Source organism: Podarcis cretensis, assembly GCF_951804945.1.
Source record: "Podarcis cretensis genome assembly, chromosome: 6".
Lineage (NCBI taxonomy): Eukaryota > Metazoa > Chordata > Lepidosauria > Squamata > Lacertidae > Podarcis > Podarcis cretensis.
In genome coordinates, this window is record NC_137175.1 from 78,428,382 (window position 1) to 78,448,033 (window position 19,652).

The 19,652-nt window shown below is 47.3% G+C and overlaps 1 protein-coding gene across 2 annotated transcripts in view; it reads left to right on the top strand.

The window, feature by feature from the left end:
- Window positions 1-6,406: 6,406 nt before the first annotated feature.
- The window catches only part of LOC307218717 (putative ferric-chelate reductase 1), a 28,081-nt gene continuing 14,835 nt past the window's right edge, over window positions 6,407-19,652 (top strand). For both annotated transcript variants that reach the window (XR_013840030.1, XM_079981474.1), the window contains exons 1-5: window positions 6,407-6,598; window positions 13,440-13,632; window positions 15,651-15,787; window positions 18,323-18,414; window positions 18,915-18,999. Coding sequence is in view for 1 of the 2 variants with exons in the window: in XM_079981474.1 (XP_079837600.1) it covers window positions 13,440-13,632; window positions 15,651-15,787; window positions 18,323-18,414; window positions 18,915-18,999 (507 nt within the window). In the remaining variant the exon portion in view is untranslated. The remainder of the gene's footprint in view (window positions 6,599-13,439; window positions 13,633-15,650; window positions 15,788-18,322; window positions 18,415-18,914; window positions 19,000-19,652) is intronic.

Below are 19,652 nucleotides of genomic sequence, written 5' to 3' on the forward strand. Positions count from 1 at the left end.
ATCAAATTTGCAGATGACACCAAACTGGGAGGGGTGGCTAACACCCCAGAGGACAGGATCACACTTCAAAACGACCTTGACAGATTAGAGAACTGGGCCAAAACAAACAAGATGAATTTTAACAGGGAGAAATGTAAAGTATTGCACTTGGGCAAAAAAAAATGAGAGGCACAAATACAAGATGGGTGACACCTGGCTTGAGAGCAGTACATGTGAAAAGGATCTAGGAGTCTTGGTTGACCACAAACTTGACATGAGCCAACAGTGTGACGCGGCAGCTAAAAAAGCCAATGCAATTCTGGGCTGCATCAATAGGAGTATAGCATCTAGATCAAGGGAAGTAATAGTGCCACTGTATTCTGCTCTGGTCAGACCTCACCTGGAGTACTGTGTCCAGTTCTGGGCACCACAGTTCAAGAAGGACACTGACAAACTGGAACGTGTCCAGAGGAGGGCAACCAAAATGGTCAAAGGCCTGGACATGATGCCTTTTGAGGAACGGCTAAGGGAGCTGGGCATGTTTAGCCTGGAGAAGAGGAGGTTAAGGGGTGATATGATAGCCATGTTCAAATATATAAAAGGATGTCACATAGAGGAGGGAGAAAGGTTGTTTTCTACTGCTCCAGAGAAGCGGACACGGAGCAATGGATCCAAACTACAAGAAAGAAGATTCCACCTAAACATTAGGAAGAACATCCTGACAGTAAGAGCTGTTCGACAATGGAATTTGCTGCCAAGAAGTGTGGTGGAGTCTCCTTCTTTGGAGGTCTTTAAGCAGAGGCTTGACAATGATATGTCAGGAGTGCTCTGATGGTGTTTCCTGCTTAGCAGGGGGTTGGACTCGATGGCCCTTGTGGTCTCTTCCAACTCTATGATTCTATGATTCTACCAATAGACCAAATGCAACTATTATGGAAACCCAAATAAAGATGGGGCAAGGAGGGCTGGGTGAGTGTCAGTGTGTTACCATGACCCAGACTCAGCCTGAATTAGGGGGAGCTTGTAACTGTTGCTTTCTATCTAGAGAAGGTTGCAGTGTTGTTGTTATCTTCCTTCACTGATGGAAGGAGATGAGAGAGTCCGATAGGGAGGTTATGTTTGTGTGATGATTCTGCAATGTTATTCAAATAACAAAAAGAAGAGTGGAAATGTTCCCAGGCTACCTTCGGCAGGGTGGTCCAGTCAGGGAGCATCTTCATTTCAGCTTGACAACAAAGCCAGTTCTTCTGCGGGGAGAATCTGGTCACAAAGGAGTGAAATTGAGCTTCTAGACCAGTTCTGGCAAGGAAACACAAACAGTCAGAGCTCAGGTGGTCCAATATATGCCCACGTTATTATTGGTAAAATCCTGTCAAAGAACACAGTGGCTTCAGACCGCTGATGACATATAAGCAGTGCTTGTTCTGTGCACTTAGAATATGGTTTGGTCTCATATCCAACTGTGCCACTATCTCAGTGCAATAAATCACTCTAAAGTGAGATTAGCCAGTTATACCTTCAGCACTGCAGGAGAATATGCTGATTTGCCTGATTAAAAATATGATGTGTTTGTACTGCAGATCTGATTGGCTATTTTTACTTTGGAGCCATACTATAGCTAGCACAAAGGTTAATTATTTCAGCAGTGTTGCTAATGCTTATCTGCAGAGCAAAATCATACTGTGTGGAGTTTAGCTGAGGTCATACTGGCCACAGTTCAATACAGCGGTAGATGCATTTAAGCCAGTTGAAGTAAATGCAAGTATCCCTGCACCTAACCTTGAGTAGGACTGTGGCCATTGGCTATAGCAGAGCTTTCCAAACCGTGTGTTGTGACATGTTTAGTGTGTCAGCTGCAGTGTGTAGGTGTGTCACAGGAATGCTCTCTGCGATCAGCCCAGGGTTGGAAAAGGATTAGTTTAACCTCCGGTTTGCGAGGAAAACTGAATTACTGTCACGAAATGATGCGTGTCTAAAAAGTTTGTCACCAACTTGAAAAGTTTGGAAAGTTGTGGGTTATAGAAGCATGCAGGTAGGTTAGGAATAAATTCCATTACATCTGTATTAAGGGATATTTAATCTTTCAAGAGTTGATTACTATTTCATTTGTTCATGTTGGTGCTTTGATAAGATGAAAACTCTAGGTGACCATAATAGCTGAAATGTTATCTCACCATGTGCAAGCGCACTTGGAGTACTGTGTACAGTTCTAATTGCCACATCTCAAACAAGGTATTGAAGAGCTGGAAAGATTCTGAATAAGGAAACCACAGTGATCATGAGGCTTGAACAACTGCCCTATGAAGAAAGATCCTAACATTTTCTGGCTTTTTTTGGGGGGGGAAGGTGGGTAACGGGGGATGGACATGATAGATGTGTCTGAAACCAAGCATGTTGTGGATAAAGTGAATAGGGAGGCCTTTTTCTCCCTTTCTCAAAATACTAGAAGATGCTGGAGTCATCCAGTGAAGCTGAATACTGGAAGATTCAGAACAGACAAAAGGAAGTACCACTTCACACAGCACATAGTCACAACTATGGAATTTGCAACCACAAGCCAACTTGGATGGCTTTAAAAAGGGGATTAGACAAATGTTGTTTATCCTTGATGACTATGATCTCCCGCACTGGAGGCACCATGCATCTGAATACCGCTTGCCATGGAGTCCAGGTTGCAGAGAGGGCTAATGCATTCATGTTCTGCTTGCAGGTGTTGAATGGACATGTGGTGCCCACAATGGGAACAGAATGCTGGACTGGACAGGCTATTCTTATACTCTTCCCTAATCCCTGTTGTAGCTCTATTGTTATTCATTTTAAAACAACAACCACCACCAAGTATATTGCAGCACTTTGTCAAAAGTTGTCTGTATTTGAGATTCCTAATTATGGGCAGTATCCAGTGACGTCTCCCCACTTGTGAAATGGAATTCCACTTGTGCAATACAGTATCTGGTTTCTCTTCCCCACACACCTTTACCCCACCCCCACAGGCCCAAAAGCCAATCTAGCAGATTTCTCAATCCTCTGGAGCAGATTGTGGGGGCTGCAGGAGGAAGGGGAAGCCTGCTCATGCTATCCTGGACGTCACTCACTCATGTATCAGATTTTCTTTAGGTTGTGCAATATACAGTTCTTTTTTAAAAAAACAAAAACTTCTCATTTATAGTTGGGGGGGAAAGAATCCCCCCCCCACAAATCCTACACTTATAACATATATAGAAATATTTTCATAACTAAATAAATACATTTATATACATGTATTTATATACATCTCTATACATCTACACACACAAAATATTTACAGTGGTACCTCAGGTTACAGATGCTTCTGGTTACAGATGCTTCAGGTTACAGACTCAGCTAACCCAGAAATTGGGTTAAGAACTTTGCTTCAGGATGAGAACAGAAATTGTGCGGCGGTGGCAGCAGGAGGCCCCATTAGCTAAAGTGGTACCTCAGGTTAAGAACAGTTTCAGGTTAAGAACAGACCTCCAGAACAAATTAAGTTCTTAACCCGAGGTACCACTGTACTTGAATGTTAGGGCCAATTTGCAAGAGCAAATTTCTTCCCGACCAGGGCTTCCCTACTTTTGTGGGCCCATTGGAAACATCTGCCATGAGCACATGCAAGCATGCACAACCGAAGGCTTGTTTGGGCACATGGGAAGGCATCTGTGTTGCTCACAGGAGCTGTGGTGGCCATCCATGCTTGTATTGAACCTCTTCAGGGAGCTATCATGGGAGAAGCAAACTAGCTGAGCAAATAAGCATGCAGCTGATTCTGCACCTCCCGAACGGACATCTCCCACACCAGAGAACAATTGAGAATGCTCACCTCGGAGCATGTCTTCTCAGAGATTATGTTTGCAGTCCTATTTTATTGTGTTTCCAGTGCTAGGTTTTTACTCCATGTTCATGTGACGTTATCCAAAATGCATATGTGGCCTTTAAAGCCTCATCCTTTAAACTGCAGAAAGAAATCTCATCCCACATTTAGAAGGACTGAGAGGAGCTTCCAAACGCACAGCTGAGTGAAATTGTGGGCTGTTTGTATTGCATTCATGGGTGTCCACAGGAATTTTTGGTGGGTGGATGAGGGTGGGGAGCAAAGTGAAACACTGCAAAGGGGGCTAGCTTCTTAAACAAAACAAAACAAAAATGAGACTTGTAGTGCCTGTAAATTGTGCCTCACCTTGAATTCTACAGATGCTGAAAACTTACTTTTTCAAAAGAAATGAAAGCTGTGAACCTGGGGCTATGGTGCCCACCCCTTGCCCACTACCCATGCCCATTCTAGTAGGATTTAGACAAACATTCTGATCTTGGAAGTAATTAGGCATATGGAAAGGGGGACACGGGTGGCGCTGTGGGTAAAACCTCAGCACCTAGGACTTGCCGATCGTCAGGTCGGCGGTTCGAATCCCCGCGGCGGGGTGCGCTCCCGTTGTTCGGTCCCAGCGCCTGCCAACCTAGCAGTTCGAGAGCACGTCAAAGTGCAAGTAGATAAATAGGTACCGCTCCAGCGGGAAGGTAAACGGCGTTCTGTGTGCTGCGCTGGCTCGCCAGATGCAGCTTGTCACGCTGGCCACATGACCCGGAAGTGTCTGCGGACAGCGTTGGCTCCCGGCCTATAGAGTGAGATGAGCACACAACCCTAGAGTCTGTCAAGACTGGCCCCTACGGGCAGGGATACCTTTACCTTTACCTAGGCATATGGAAGGCTATATTACCTCACATTGGGTCAGGCAAGGAAGCCTGAGGGTTGGGTAGAGAGGATAAAAGGAATGGAATATTTCCCAACCCCACAGCAGTGGGATGAAACAAGCATATTAAAAGGGTAGGAGCAAATTGCACAAACCACAAAAGTCTTTGTGGAACTATTTGCCATTCACATATCGGTGGAGCATGTACAACACAAGCCTAAGACAAATGTTTCCCTCCCTCGTTTATATTTTTCATAACTTGAACAAGGTAACAGTGAACTTCATTGGGAATAGCAGTGGAGGTGCCCTATACAGAAAATCTCTGCTTTGAGGCTCCCCACTGGCTACCACTAAAGGGGGAACTGCTGTGGCACTGGGACCTTCCTTCACCATGGTGAAGCCCCCTCCCCAACTGGTAGCATTCTTTGGTGGAGATTGGCGTGGGGAGAAAACCATGCTGAGAAACCTCAAGGACCGTCGCTTTCAATATGAACCTACCCAGACCCTGAGATCATCTTCTGAGGCCTTTCTTCGTGTGCCTCCTCGAGAGGTGCGGAGGGTGACAACATGAGAACGGGCCTTCTCTGCAGTGGCTCCCCATCCCTTCTCCCCAGGGAAGTTCGCCTGGCGCCTTCATTATACACCTTTAGGCGCCAGGCAAAAATGTTCCTTTTTAACCAGGCCTTTGGTTGCTCTGATTTACACCCTATGCCCTTTTCAAATGTGGGTTTTTTGGGGGGCTATTGGATTGTTGTTTTTATTTTTATTATGTATTTTGTGAGGGACCCGGGTGGCGCTGTGGGTTAAACCACAGAGCCTAGGACTTGCCGATCAGAAGGTCGGCAGTTCGAATCCCCGTGACGGGGTGAGCTTCCATTGCTCGGTCCCTGCTCCTGCCAACCTAGCAGTTCGAAAGCACATCCAAGTGCAAGTAGATAAATAGGTGCCGCTCCGGCGGGAAGGTAAATGGCGTTTCCGTGCACTGCTCTGGTTCGCCAGAAGCGGCTTGGTCATGCTGGCCACATGACCCAGAAGCTGTATGCCAGCTCCCTCGGCCAATAAAGCGAGATGAGCGCTGCAACCCCAGAGTCGGCCATGACTGGACCTAATGGTCAGGGGTCCCTTTACCCTTTACCTTTTTGGTTGATCTGATTTACATCCCATGCCCTTTTAAAATGTGTTTTTTGGGGGGCGCTATTGGGTTGTTGTTTTTATTTTTGTTATGCATTTTGTGGTTTTATATCTTGATTTTATTCTGTGAACCACCCAGAGACCCCTGCATATAGGGCAGTTTATACATTCAATAAACAACAACAACCCCCCCACACACACAATGTGGGGGTTAGGATTGCACCCTTAGCCTAGATGCGACTTGATGTCTCCGGGACCATTCAATGTGGGTCTAGCAACATCTCGATTCCTTCCCTTTTTCTTCGCGACTAACTTGACCCACTGAACTCAAGGGGACCCAAGTTCAGCTGACGTCCGGATCCAACCCTTTATGTCTAATTAAAGTTTCCCGAGTGGCCGTGAAGATAAAGGCACCCCCGCCCGGCGTGCCTTATTGATAAACGCGTGTCGCCGGGTCACAGCAATAAGCAAAGCTCCGCGGGAAAGGCAGTGGCCCACCCTGGCCAGCAGAGGGCCCAGGCGTGGTCTTAAAGCCAGGGAGGGGCGAGCGCAAAGGCTCCACTTGGCATCCAGCAGGCAGGCAGGCGGCTCGTGCGCAGGTTCCCAAGGCTGGGCTGCAAAGTGGCCGCAGCAGGAATATTCGGAATGCGCCTAAGTCTGCCACGCTTTCCGTCTTGAAAGGCTCCTGTGCCTTCAAGAAGCTGACTTCGAGGGAGAGGCATTGCACGGCTGCATCTTTTCACGTAGGAGGAGGTCCCGGGTTCATTCCTCGACCTAGCCAGGTAGGGCTGGAGACTGAAATGTTGGCAAGCTTTGGGCGTCTGCCTTGCATGCAGAACATCCCAGGCTCAGTCCAGGTGGAGCTGAGAGAGAGACTCTGGCATGGGTGTAGCCAAGGGGGTGGGGGGTAGTGAGGGGCAGCTGCCCCCCTATAAATCAATAAAAATACATAGCTAACTGAGGTTTTGCCCCTTCCACCAAAGGTCTGGTCCCCTAACAAAAGGCCTGCCCCCTCCCAAACAAAAATCCTGGCTACGCCCATGGACTCTGGTCTGAAATTCTGGACAGCTGCTGCCGGTCAGTGTAGACCAGGGGTAGTCAACCTTTTTATATGTGAGCAAGTGTGGTGTAGTGGTTAAGAGCGTGATCTGGTGAACTGGGTTCGCGTCCCCGCTGCTCCACCTGCAGCTGCTGGGTGACCTTGGGCTAGTCACACTTCTCTGAAGTCTCTCAGCCCCACTCACCTCACAGAGACTTTGTTGTGGGGGAGGAAGGGAAAGGAGAATGCTAGCCGCTTTGAGACTCCTTCGGGTAGTGATAAAGCGGGATATCAAACCCAAACTCTTCTTCTTCACTTCTTATACCTACTGCCCACTAATGCATCTTTCTCAATGGTAAAATTTCCTTACCACCCACCAGTGCTCATGGAAGGAGGATTCAGCTCGTGCCGTAGAACCCTCTACTGCCCACCTAGAATCCTGAAACTAGTGGGTGGTAGGGACCAGGTTCACAATCGCTGGTGTAGACAATACTGAATGAGATGAACCAGTGATCTTTATAGGAAGAGAACATAGTTTCCTATATTCCTGATATTCACTAGGTGAAGCTTTTCCAGTTAGTGCATTTTGGGGTTGATGAAATCTGCACCTGTTGAATGGGCTGCCTGCCTCGCAACTCTTAGCTGTGCAGTTAATGGGATGTAGGAAGTGGGGAGCGAGACAGAGAATGAGAGGTGTGTGTTGCACCCCTGGATGCAATTTTACTGGCCTCTTCGCTATATACCTATAGATTGCTGGCATGTGGAATTTGTTAGCTTTGCTCCTTTGAGCTCATATGTTTGAAAATGCTGTGTGAATGAGGCCGAGCTGGGGCCTGTGGCTTTACTCGTGCAAAAGGCATGGGAGATGTCATTATGGGGAAATAACTTCTCACTTTTTCAGTTTGCCCATTGTACAGAATGGAAAGCACAAGAGCACAGTGGCTCGCTGCTTCAATCCTGGCAAGTGTGCTAGGTCTGTGCCTGCCCACTCATACAAAGCACCCTTCACCTATTTTAGTGCTGCATTTCTTCCAAGGTGGAGGAAATGGTACCTGGCTGATGAAAGAAAGCAGTGGTTTATGCAATGCAAAGTCTAGAATTTGCTTCCACAGGAAATGGTAGTGATAGGCACTGAGTTAGATGACTTTGAAAGGGTAAGGCTATTGGTGGCTACTAGCCACAATGACTTTGTTATGCCTCCACTGTTGAAGTACAGGGAATCACAACTTGGGAGAGTGCATAGGCTCTTTTTATACAGTGGTACCTCGGGTTACATAGCTTCAGGTTACATATGCTTCAGGTTGCAGACTCCGCTAACCCAGAAATAGTACCTCGGGTTAAGAACTTTGCTTCAGGATGAGAACACAAATCGTGCTCCGGCAGCACGGCAGCAGCGGGAGGCCCCATTAGCTAAAGTGGTGCTTCAGGTTAAGAACAGTTTCAGGTTAAGAATGGACCTCCGGAATGAATTAAGTACGTAACCAGAGGTACCGCTGTATTCTTAAAGGTGAATCCAGAACCCCTTACAGACTCCAGTTTAGCCACATCTATATTATGCTCTCACCTCCCAGTTCCCCAGTCCTAATTTTGCTAATTTCATTACAGGTCAGTTTTGTGTGTTCTATTGTATTTGCCTAGCACCAAGCATTAAAGAACACAGCACTCTTTTAGGGGGAATAAATGGATGCTACCAGCACTCAAAGTAACTAAGGTTGCAATCCTATACACCAGGCACTTAGCCCTTGAGGTGCTGTGGGACTACAGCTTCCATCAGTCCCAGCAAGCATGACCAATGGTCAGGAATACAGTGGTACCTCGGGTTAAGTACTTAATTCATTGTGGAGGTGCGTTCTTAACCTGAAACTGTTCTTAACCTGAAGCACCACTTTAGCTAATGGGGCCTCCCGCTGCCGCCACACCGCCGGAGCACGATTTGTGTTCTCATCCTGAAGCAAAGTTCTTAACCCGAGGTACTATTTCTGGGTTAGCGGAGTCTGTAACCTGAAGCGTCTGTAACCTGAAGTGTATGTAATCCGAGTTACCACTGTAATGAGAATTGCAGTCCAACAAAAACTGCAGAGCACAGTATTGGCTATGCCTGCTGTACTTGGGACTTCATTGTAGTCTACTTCAGAGTAGACATGTATAGGGTAGCAGCTACTTATTTTATCACTTTGTGTATCTTACATTTGTGCCTCTACCTTTCTCCAAGAACGAAGGGCAGCTTTAAGTGCCACTACTGAGGGTGGAAGAACAGTAAGCAAATCACACTAGGCTTTGTTGAAGGAGCACTTTAGTATCACTTAAAGTTTAAATCTTGAAGTGTTAGGCAGAGAGATGCTTCTTAGGAATAGGTGAAAGGTAGGTGATGGATATCTGCCTTTATAATGCATCGACTTACAGCTGAGTGCCTCAGGTATTACTAACACTTAACAAGGGCCAGCAGTTTCATAAGGGGTGGTTTAAATGAGAAGGTATTTGGTCATAGTAGATCTTAAACCAGAACTGACTTGTCTGTGGAAATCACTGAGAGATATAGCGCCCAGCATCTTGTAGGTATCTCTGAACTGCCTCTGTGGAGAAGTATCTGATCTGAGAGGGACATCAATGATCTAAGAGCTCTGTGGTGAGTTATCTGCAAAGGGAAGAACTGAGGTTCAGCAGTAGAGCAAATGTTTGGCATGTGGAAGGTCCCAGGATCGATCCCTGGCATGTCCTGGTAGGGCAGAGAGAGAGAGAGAGACCCCTATCTGAAACCCTGGAGAGTTTTTGTCAGTAGCTGCCAGTGTAGCAGAGCAGAGCTCCTTACCCAGCTTCCCAGCACAGAAATCACTGCTTGAGGGGTGGGGGTGGGGGAAGTCCGAGCTTCCCCCGACCCCAGCCCTCTGAATGAGTCCGGGAGTGATGTCCAGGTTGCGCACCCTCGCCATCGCTCCCGGAGCTTGCTTGCGGGGCTGGGGGCGGGGGAAGCCCGAGCTTCCCCCGACCCCAGCCCCCAGAACAGGCTGTTGCCCGCAAGCCTTGCGAACCTGGCGGGAACTCCCGCCAGGCTCGCAAGGCTTGCAGACATCTGCGTGAAGCACGGGGCACGCTCCGGAGCGTGCCTCGTGCTTCGGGCTGCAGGCTGCTGCCTGCAAGCCTGGAGAGCCCGGCGGGAACTCCCGCCGGGCTCCCAAGGCTTGCGGATAGCTTCCTGAAGCCTGGAGAGCGAGAGGGGTCGGTGTGCACCGACGCCTCTCGCTCTCCAGGCTTCAGCGAAAGCCTGCATTCGCCCCATAGGACGCACACACATTTCCCCTTCATTTTTGGAGGGGAAAAAGTGCGTCCTATAGGGCGAGAAATACGGTAGGTACCATTCCAGCAGGAAGGTAAATGGCGTTTCCATGCGCTGCTCTGGTTCGCCAGAAGTGGCTTAGTCATACTGGCCACATGACCATGAAGCTGTACGCCGGCTCCCTCAGCCAATAAAGCGAGATGAGCGCCGCAACCCCAGAGTCAGTCACAACTGGACCTAATGGTCAGGGGTCCCTTTACCTTTAAGGGAGAGCAGAGAGGTGGGGAGGTCAGTGCGGTGTGGACACAGGGAATTGCAGATTGACTCCACCGTTGCGCCTGCACCCCACTGACATTGCCATTTCCTTTACTGGCAGCCGCAAATCTCCACATTGGGAAGCCAAGCAAGTGACTTTGCCCTGCTCCTCCTGGCTACCCACTCTTGGCCTCTGATGGTCAGTGTTGACAGTATTGAGCAGGACAGACCAGGATACTATGGATAGCTTTGAATAGTCATCCTTAGTTTAAAAATGCCAAACTTGAAAATTATTATTATTTCCCCTATTTCTCTCTTTGTCCCACCCTAACCTCCAGGTCCTTAATTTGCTCTCATATTTGTCTGAAGTTTCACTTTCATGTGCCAGAAATCAATAAGCAACAGAACCCTGTGACAAAGTTCATTTTTAATTGGAAGAAAAATAGCTATTTATTTTAAAAGGCTGGATGGGTTACGTGAGATACGTGCAGCCGGGAGACTTTAGTGGTTTGGCTCTATTCCTGAAGTCTTAATCTCAGAAACAATGAAAAATGCTGAATGAATTGAAAGCTGATAAGTTTAAGAAGAGAACCGCCCACATGTACTTAAGAGCTTCGTGTGAGCTGTGGGATGGGGCCGGGCGGTGATGATATGCTGATGGAGCCAATCTTGCACACCTACTGGTGCACCTATGCGAGCCCTGACCTCACCACCTTTGCACCACTCCTGGAATTCTGTGTAATGTGGAAATTTGCTAACTTTTAAGAAAAACAGGGACGCAGGTGGCGCTGTGGGTTAAAGCCTCAGCGCCTAGGGCTTGCCGATCGAAAGGTCGGCGGTTCGAATCCCTGCGGCGGGGTGCGCTCCCGCTGCTCGGTCCCAGCGCCTGCCAACCTAGCAGTTCGAAAGCACCTCCGGGTGCAAGTAGATAAATAGGGACCGCTTACCGGCGGGAAGGTAAACGGCGTTTCCGTGTGCGGCTCTGGCTCGCCAGAACAGCGATGTCACGCTGGCCACGTGACCCGGAAGTGTCTCCGGACAGCGCTGGCCCCTGGCCTCTTAAGTGAGATGGGCGCACAACCCCAGAGTCTGTCAAGACTGGCCCGTATGGGCAGGGGTACCTTTACCTTTACCTTTTAAGAAAAACAGATTTTTTTCCTGGAAAAAGTAATAAATCCAGATTAAACGGGGGTGGAGTAGGGAAATACGGACTGACATTTTGCGGACAATGGCATCCTATGAATGCTGGGGGGGGGGAACCCCCAAAACAAATTACATGAGGACACCCATCGCACAGTGCAAAACTGGCCCTGTCGCAGCTGCCATATTATACTCTTTCTTTAGTGTAAACCCTGGAACTCCCTGCCCATTGACCTCAACCATGTGCGCCTTCACTGTATCTCCCTTTGGCACTTTCTAAAACCATTTTTGTTCAAGCAAGGCTATTCTGACATGTAGAAGCCGTCGTGTGTTTTATTTAATTCTAGCTTAATGCGGTTTTGAATTATTTTTAGTTTTAAATGCTTGATTTTCACTGTTTCTCACTCTTAGTTTTATTGTTTTATTACCATCAAGTAGTATATAAATGTTGTGAAATAAAACAACCTCCTGGCCACCTCACCCTGCTCTGCTTTGGTTACCCAGCTGCTGGTGTCTCCCCATGCAATGAGCAGTGTCTGCTTCCAGGACTCAGGGAAATGAATTGGGGGCTCCTGCCAACCCCACCATCTGCCACCTGAGGCAGCTTCATCACTCTAATAGCAGGACTGACCCTGGTGGTCTTAATGACAGTGTATAGGACAGTCTCCCAGGTACAACAACTTTGTTGTTGGAGTAAGCAAATCAGTGCATAGCGTATTATTACCACCTCGTTGCCTGTTCAGCCCCACCCAATGCATGTCAGCACAATAACCAAAACAGTTCATTGGCATGGTGGAAGGTTTGGCTTTTTGGACTCACTGTGTATTGCTTCTTGCACCCAGAGGCTTGTAAGTGTGCTGCTCTATGAATGCATGTGCTTGTTCCAGCTTGCTAAATAACTGCTCTGGGTTACAGTTGCTGCTGCTGCTGCTGCTGCTGTAATTCACCTTGTCTCTGGTATCAGTGGAACACCACATAAGTAGCATTATTGCGCCCCTGGTCTCTTGACTGGTGACTGGGGGCGACCGCTGAGACCATATAACACCGGTCCTGGAAGACCAACATTGGCTCCCAGTACGTTTCCGAGCACAATTCAAAGTGTTGACCTCGGCCCAGTATACCTGAAGGAGTGTCTCCACCCCCATCATTCTGCCTGGACACCAGGGGCGCCGACTTATAAAAAATATTGGGGGGGCGGGGGCCCATACCGACTTATAAAAAATATTGGGGGGGCCCAAGACCTCCAAACCGCTGCTGCTGGGGGAACGAAAGGGGCGAGCCCCGACCTTAAGTGAACTTGTGAGGGCCCGCCCTTTGCGGCAGCCGATTGGCTGCCGCCGTGGGCGGTGAATATTAATGAGCTAGGGGGAATCCCCGCTTCTCGCGGGGCTGATGCCAGCCCCGTGAGATTGTTGATGGGTCGAGAGCCCGCAACCCCACCCCCTCTCTAGATCGGGAGTGGCTTTGTTTTTCTTAAATTATTGGGGGGGCAGAGCCCCCCCAAATGAATTTTTGAGGGGGCTCGGGCCCCCTCAGGCCCCATGGAGTCGGCGCCTATGCTGGACACTGAGGTCCAGCGCTGAGGACATTTGCTGTCTGCATCTTCATGGATGCAAAATACATGCTGTCTAAGGTAATGTCTTATTCTGTGGCTTATCATCTGAAAGTGTGTTTCCTTTCAGCTTAATTTTATTGCAAAAGTCTAAGCAGTTGAGCAGGGCTGGGGAGCCTGTGGCCTTCAAGGTGCGGCTGGACTACAAATCCCATCATCGCTGGCCATTGACCATGCTTGCAGGTTCTCCACCCCCATAACAGAGGATATTGAGATATCCTTCCCCCATTTGCCTTTAAGCCTGCTTGTGCAATCGTCTGTTATCCTCACTTAAATGTTTCAAATGTTTTGCTTTCTTCACAGATGGAAATGTTGGCTAGCTTCTTCCTTTTATGGGGAGTGTTTTCTTCAGGAGTCCTCGGCTACTCAAATGGAAAAATCAGTGCGTCTTGTAGCTCTATGGTTCCTGGACACGGACTCACTGCACAGAACTCTGCACCGCCATATGCCATCTCCACCTCCCAAACTTCATTTGCCCCAGGAGATGAAATTATAGGTGAATTCAGAACCATTTGTTGACTGCGATGTAAACCAAAAGTGAGGTCAAAGGTCCACTCTAGGAAGTGCTTCCTTCCCACTCTCCCTGCCCCCCCCCCCGTGTCTCTGCTTAACATCAAACCTTTGTTAAATAACTTTTTATCTCTAAGCCAAGGATGGGCAATCTGTTGCACTCCATAAATAGCTTTGACCGTCATTCCTGACCATTGGCCATGCTGGCTGGGGCTGATGGGAACTGAAGTCTAGCAATATCTGGAGGGAAGCAAGTTCTCTATCCCTGGTTTAAGCCCAAATGTGAAATGAACAGGATCCAAATTGCTCTGTGGGTGTGCATGTATATGCATTGATGCCATGTCTCCCTGCCCTCTGCCTCACTTTTTTGCTGTAGCCCTTCACATTAGATTCTCCTTTTTTGACAATCTCAGTCTTTTGGGAATGGTTGTTGGAACGGCGGGGGGGGGGGGGGGAGCCCTGAATGCCATGCTAGATTCTTTTGGATCATTGCTCAGAGCTGCAATAAGTGTGTCATCTTTGGCCAACAAGATCACATGGATTAGTCATCTCTGGAGAGACAAAAGGATTCTTTGTCCAATGGAAAGCGTTTCCTATTTCAATCACATTACAGTTTGCTATAAAGAAAGTAGGCATGTTTTTGTACTTTGCCATGTGTGCTTGTCTGTGAAATGTACAGTTTGTTTTTCTCTGAGCCACACTGTAGCGGGAGGGAGGGTCTGGAGATCAGAGGTACTCATATCTCTGCATGCCAAGCCTAGAGAGGCAGTACCTAGTAGGCTTTCTACCTGGTGGGGCTGGGTGCTGTTTAGTGATAAATAAAAAAATAAGGTGTGTAGGTTTTTTAAAGAGACCATTTTGCCCACTTTCAAATGTGTTCAGAATTTGGGCTTTGGTTATAGATTGTTACTGTGATATTCCATGGGAGGGAGGGAGGGATAATAGTAGTAGTAGTGGTAGTAACAACAACAACAACAACAACAACAACAACAACAACAACAACAACATTATTTCCCCAGCCACTCTGGGCGGCTTCCAACTGAATATTAAAAACAATACAGCATCAGACATTAAAAACTTCCCTAAACAGATGTCTTCTAAAAGTCAGATAGTTGTTTATTTCCTTGACATCTGATGAGAGGGCTTTCCACAGGGCAGGCGCACTACCGAGAAGGCCCTCTGCCTGGTTCCCTGTAACTTGGCTTCTTGCAGTGAGGGAACTGCCAGAAGGCCCTCGGCGCTGGACCTCAGTGTCCGGGAAGAACGATGGGGGTGGAGACGCTCCTTCAGGTATACTGGGCCAAGACCGTTTAGGGCTTTACAGGTCAGCACCAACACTTTGAATTGTGCTTGGAAACATACTGGGAGCCAATGTTGGTGTTTTAGGACCAGTGTTATATGGTCTTCGATGGATGGATGAATAGATAGATACAGTCATTTTTTTCTTAAAAAAATGTTTAAGGGTACAATCATTTTGACTGAAGAAAATCACCATTTTACAGTTCACATTGGAGAAAATACAGTAAATGGCTAAAGTACAAAGATTCACAAAATGTTTTGCGGCATGCGTACCCCTGCATTCCTCCAGAAAAATGTACTAGATAGATAGATAGATAGATAGATAGATAGATAGATAGATAGATAGAGTTGAGTGAGTACAGATCCCTAGTCTCTGGAATTTTGGGGGACTGGAGGAAAAGTCATTAAAGGCAGGGGAGAACAACACAGAACACAAATACATTTCATCAATCAGCCCCTACTAGTGTGGACAGGAAACATCAAGATAGATTTGAATTGAAAGCACTTGGGTGCAGACAAAAGTGCACAAATTAAAATCAGATCTGTGTGACACACCCTGGTGTGTGTACACAGCCCTTGTAGGTTCTCACACTGAAGTGATGGTAGTAATAAATGCAACTTTCATTTGTTGTTGCTTTTTGCCCTTAATATTTGTTGTGGCAAAACATTTAAACTGACTCTTTTTACAACATCCTTCTTACTCAGTATCTCTTACGGCAAGCGGCGATTCCAGTTTTGAGGGATTTTTACTCCAGGCCCGAGCAGTTGGAGGTGATGTTGCTGTGGGACATTTTCGAATCCTAGACCCTAACTCTCAAGGCCTTGCGTGTAACGACATTCAGGTATGTGTAACTTGTCTGGCTTGGGCTTGTGTAATTCTTTTGTTAGCAGCTTTTGCGATGCAAAAACAAGCTTTGGTTGCAGAGCAGAGACTCATATACACTGAGGGAACTATCCTATGGCCTTGAATATGATCGGGGGATAGTCTGTTTTTTTGTCTGAAGAGCTAATCCCACGCTATATCCTACCACATATTATTTTAAAACAGTGATGGGAAACTTTAGGCCTCCCAAGGCCTCTTTATCTGGCTCTCAGGACTCTCCTCAGGCTTGAGTATTCCTGTCTGGCTGAAATGTGTCCTTGAAATCTGATGATGCCTCTGGCTTGTCTGGACAGAGAGGCGTGAATGCAGAGCCTAGCCTACTCTACAATGGTAGACATTCATCGCTCTGCCCACCTTTGTCTCCTGCTCTGCCCACGTCTGGCATGCGGCTTCTAGAAGGTCAAAACAGATTCCCCACACATGTTTTAAAGGTATATTTTGTTTTCAAATGCAGTTGGCCGTGAAAAGGTGTGGAGAGGGGAATGCTGATTGACTAACAGCAGCTCTGCAGGTGTCTTGGGTGCACAGAACTATATTCATGGTTCTTTTTGACCCTCACCACAATACATGTGGTTGGAAGGAAGGAAGGAAGGAAGGAAGGAAGAAGGGAAGAAGTCAGGGCTGCAATCACAGCTTTGGGCCTCAGTTGGCAGAAAGAGATGGATATTTTCTCCTCTCCCCCCCCCCACCCAACCACCAATACTCTTTTCTGGGCTCAAAATGCTCTACAGTGGTACCTCTAGATAATAATAATATAATAATTTATTATTTGTATCGCGCCCATCTGGCTGGGTTTCCCCAGCCACTCTGGGCGGCTTCCACAAAGACCAAAATTACACTAAGATGTCACACATTAAAATCTTCCCTGAACAGGGATGCCTTAAGATGTCTTCTGAATGTCAGGTAGTTGTTTATCTCTTTGACATCTGATGGGAGGGTCTTCCACAGGGCGGGCGCCACTACCGAGAAGGCCCTCTGCCCTGTAGCTTTGATTCTCACAATGAGGGAACCACCAGAAGGCCCTCGGCGCTGGACCTCAGATGTGGGCAGAACGATGGGGGTGGAGACACTCAGGTATACTGGGCCGAGGCCCTTTAGGGCTTTAAAGGCCAACACCAACACTTTGAATTGTGCTCGGAAACATACAGGGAGCCAATGTAGGTCTTTCAAGACCGGTGTTATGTGGTCTCGATGGCTGCCCCCAGTCACCAGTCTAGCTGCCGCATTCTGGATTAGTTGTAGTTTCTGGGTCACCTTCAAAGGTAGCCCCACGTAGAGCGCATTGCAGTATTCCAAGCGGGAGATAACTTGAGCATGCACCACTCTGGCGAGACAGTCCGCGGGCAGGTAGGGTCTCAGCCTGCGTACCAGGTAGAGCTGGTAGACAGCTGCCCTGGCTACAGAATTGACCTGCACCTCCACGGACAGCTATGAGTCCAAAATGGCTCCCAGGCTGCTCACCTGGTCCTTCAGGTGCGCAGCCTGGAACGGGATCCGTTCCAGAGCCCTGTTCGCATCCAGAAGCAAACGCAACCCATGTCCGCGCACCTGCAGGTTGCAACTCGCTGCTTCTGCGCATGCGTGTGACATCATTTTGACCGTATGCGCATGCGCGAACAGCGAAACCCGGAATTAATGCGCTCCGTTACTTCCGGGTCGCTGCAGTGCGCAACCCGAAAATACTTATCCCAAAGCTACTTCAACCCAACGTATGACTGTAGTCCTCAACCCAGCAGCTCTGAGACTCTGTATGTCTTATACTCCCCTTCCAGTTCCACAGGAGAGCAAGCCCATGGGAAGAAGAAGAAGAGTGTATCTTTGTTGTCTATAAGCGATAAGGGGTCTCTGGCTCTCTGAGCACTGCTGAACTTCATTTCTCATCAGCCTCAGCCAGCACATGGCCAGTGGTCGGAGTGGTGGGTGTTGTAGCCCAACAATATCTGGGCCACAAGATCCCCATCTTTGCACTACTGGCAGGGGTGTAAAATTTGTGTTCCTAGGGGAGTGGGAGACACTTTCCCATCTCCCCCAGCGTGACTAATCAGACTGCTCCACTTCCCCATCACCCCAATACCAGTATTATTTTGTTTACAAGGCCAGCATGGTTCTTGTTTGTCCAACATCCTGCTAATCAAAATCGGACACTCCTTTTTTAAAAAAAATTGATCTCACACAGGAGTTAGTTGACTCGCACCAGAGATCGAGATAAAAAAAACAAGCATCTTTTGGTCCGGTGCTCGGCTGACTCACACCAGAAAGCTGAACCAAAATCCGGATATTCCGGGATCCAATCAGAAGCCTAAGGTGTCCCGCTTAATTTGGGACAGTTGAAGGGTATGCAATGAAAGTTTTTAGAGTTGGGGCATGGTTCTCTGTAATCACCCAGCTTCTCAAGGGACTCCATGGGCCCACTGTTCTGAGTTGTTTTTAGCATCTGAAATGTGCCTGATTTCCTTCTGCGTCAGGTTTTCTTTCTCTTTTCCCCCCACTGTAGAATTCTTCCCTGAGTCACACAAACAAGGCAAAGAAGCAAAACATAACAGCAATTTGGATTGCTGCTCCTGGTGTAGGGCACGTTGAGTTCAGGTACAGGCTTGTTTTCTCTGTATAATGGAGCAGCACTTCCTAATGCCTTAATTTCCCCCAAAGTCTTAAATTACTTTATGGTTGTAAATGTATACTAGACTAGGAAGCCTACATCCTGCTGGGATTGGCTACAAGAATCCATGTCTCTGCTGCAGAAGGGCCAAGCATTTTTCTAAATTTCACTGTGGCTTGGCTCTTTGGCACTGGGAACTGCTGCAGTGAAAACAATAAGCAGCATGCATAATTCCCATGACTTTAATCTGTTTTAATTGTTTTTGATTCTGAATTTTAAGTTATTATAGCTCACCCTGGGTAAAGGGTGGGTGGTGGTGGTATTAACAGTGTAGACTGAAGCTGTTAAATCCACAAATTCCAGGCTATATAATAAATCAAATTTTATATTTGAAAAATAGAATAGTGCAATGTGGAAGACTTGGTTGGCTGTACCTGGTCAATGCTTTCTAAAATTATTTACATGCTGTGTATTCCACCATTTTCAGAGCAACAGCGGTCTATAATTTTTCGGTATACTGGACTCAAGTTCAAAGTCAAGTTCTCGTGTCTTCCAGTTCACCACTTGTTCCAGTAAGTTTTAATCTGGTTTACTGGCCACCTTTTTTTACAAGCATGTAATAATAATACTGTGCATTTCATTTAAACTATTCTTAGAGAACTCTATTTTTTGGTGTAAGGACTACCAGGTCATGTCAATAGTTTAAACATTCTATTGCTGAAAACTGCAGGGGGGGGGGACCACACTCATAAGCACAAAGGAGACCAACCTTTTTTTGGCCTGAAAACTACATTGACTGTAACCCACATCTCTGAAGGCCAAATACCAGCAACCTATACATACGATACAGACATATGGAGTAACAAGTGCCATATGTTATGTACTGAAGTTCTCACCCTGGGCCAGCAGGGGGATACTGTAGATAGTTTTCACTCAGGTCCACATATGCAAATAAGGGATTAACAGTGACGTTCAGTGATTGGATAGTTACAGAAAGTGGTTACTGTTGTGTTGCAGTGGAGCTCTATATAAGCAGGCTGGCTGAACCCTTCAGTTCTGTTCTGTTCTGGCCTATGAATAAACAAGAGCTGTTTGAAGAATTGCTGTGTCGTCTGATATGTTCACCCACAACTTAACACCATACACACTCCCCTGACATTTATTTCCTGGCAGGGCAGGGTACAACAATTAAAACAATATAGATAGCTCACAATCTCCTCCTCAA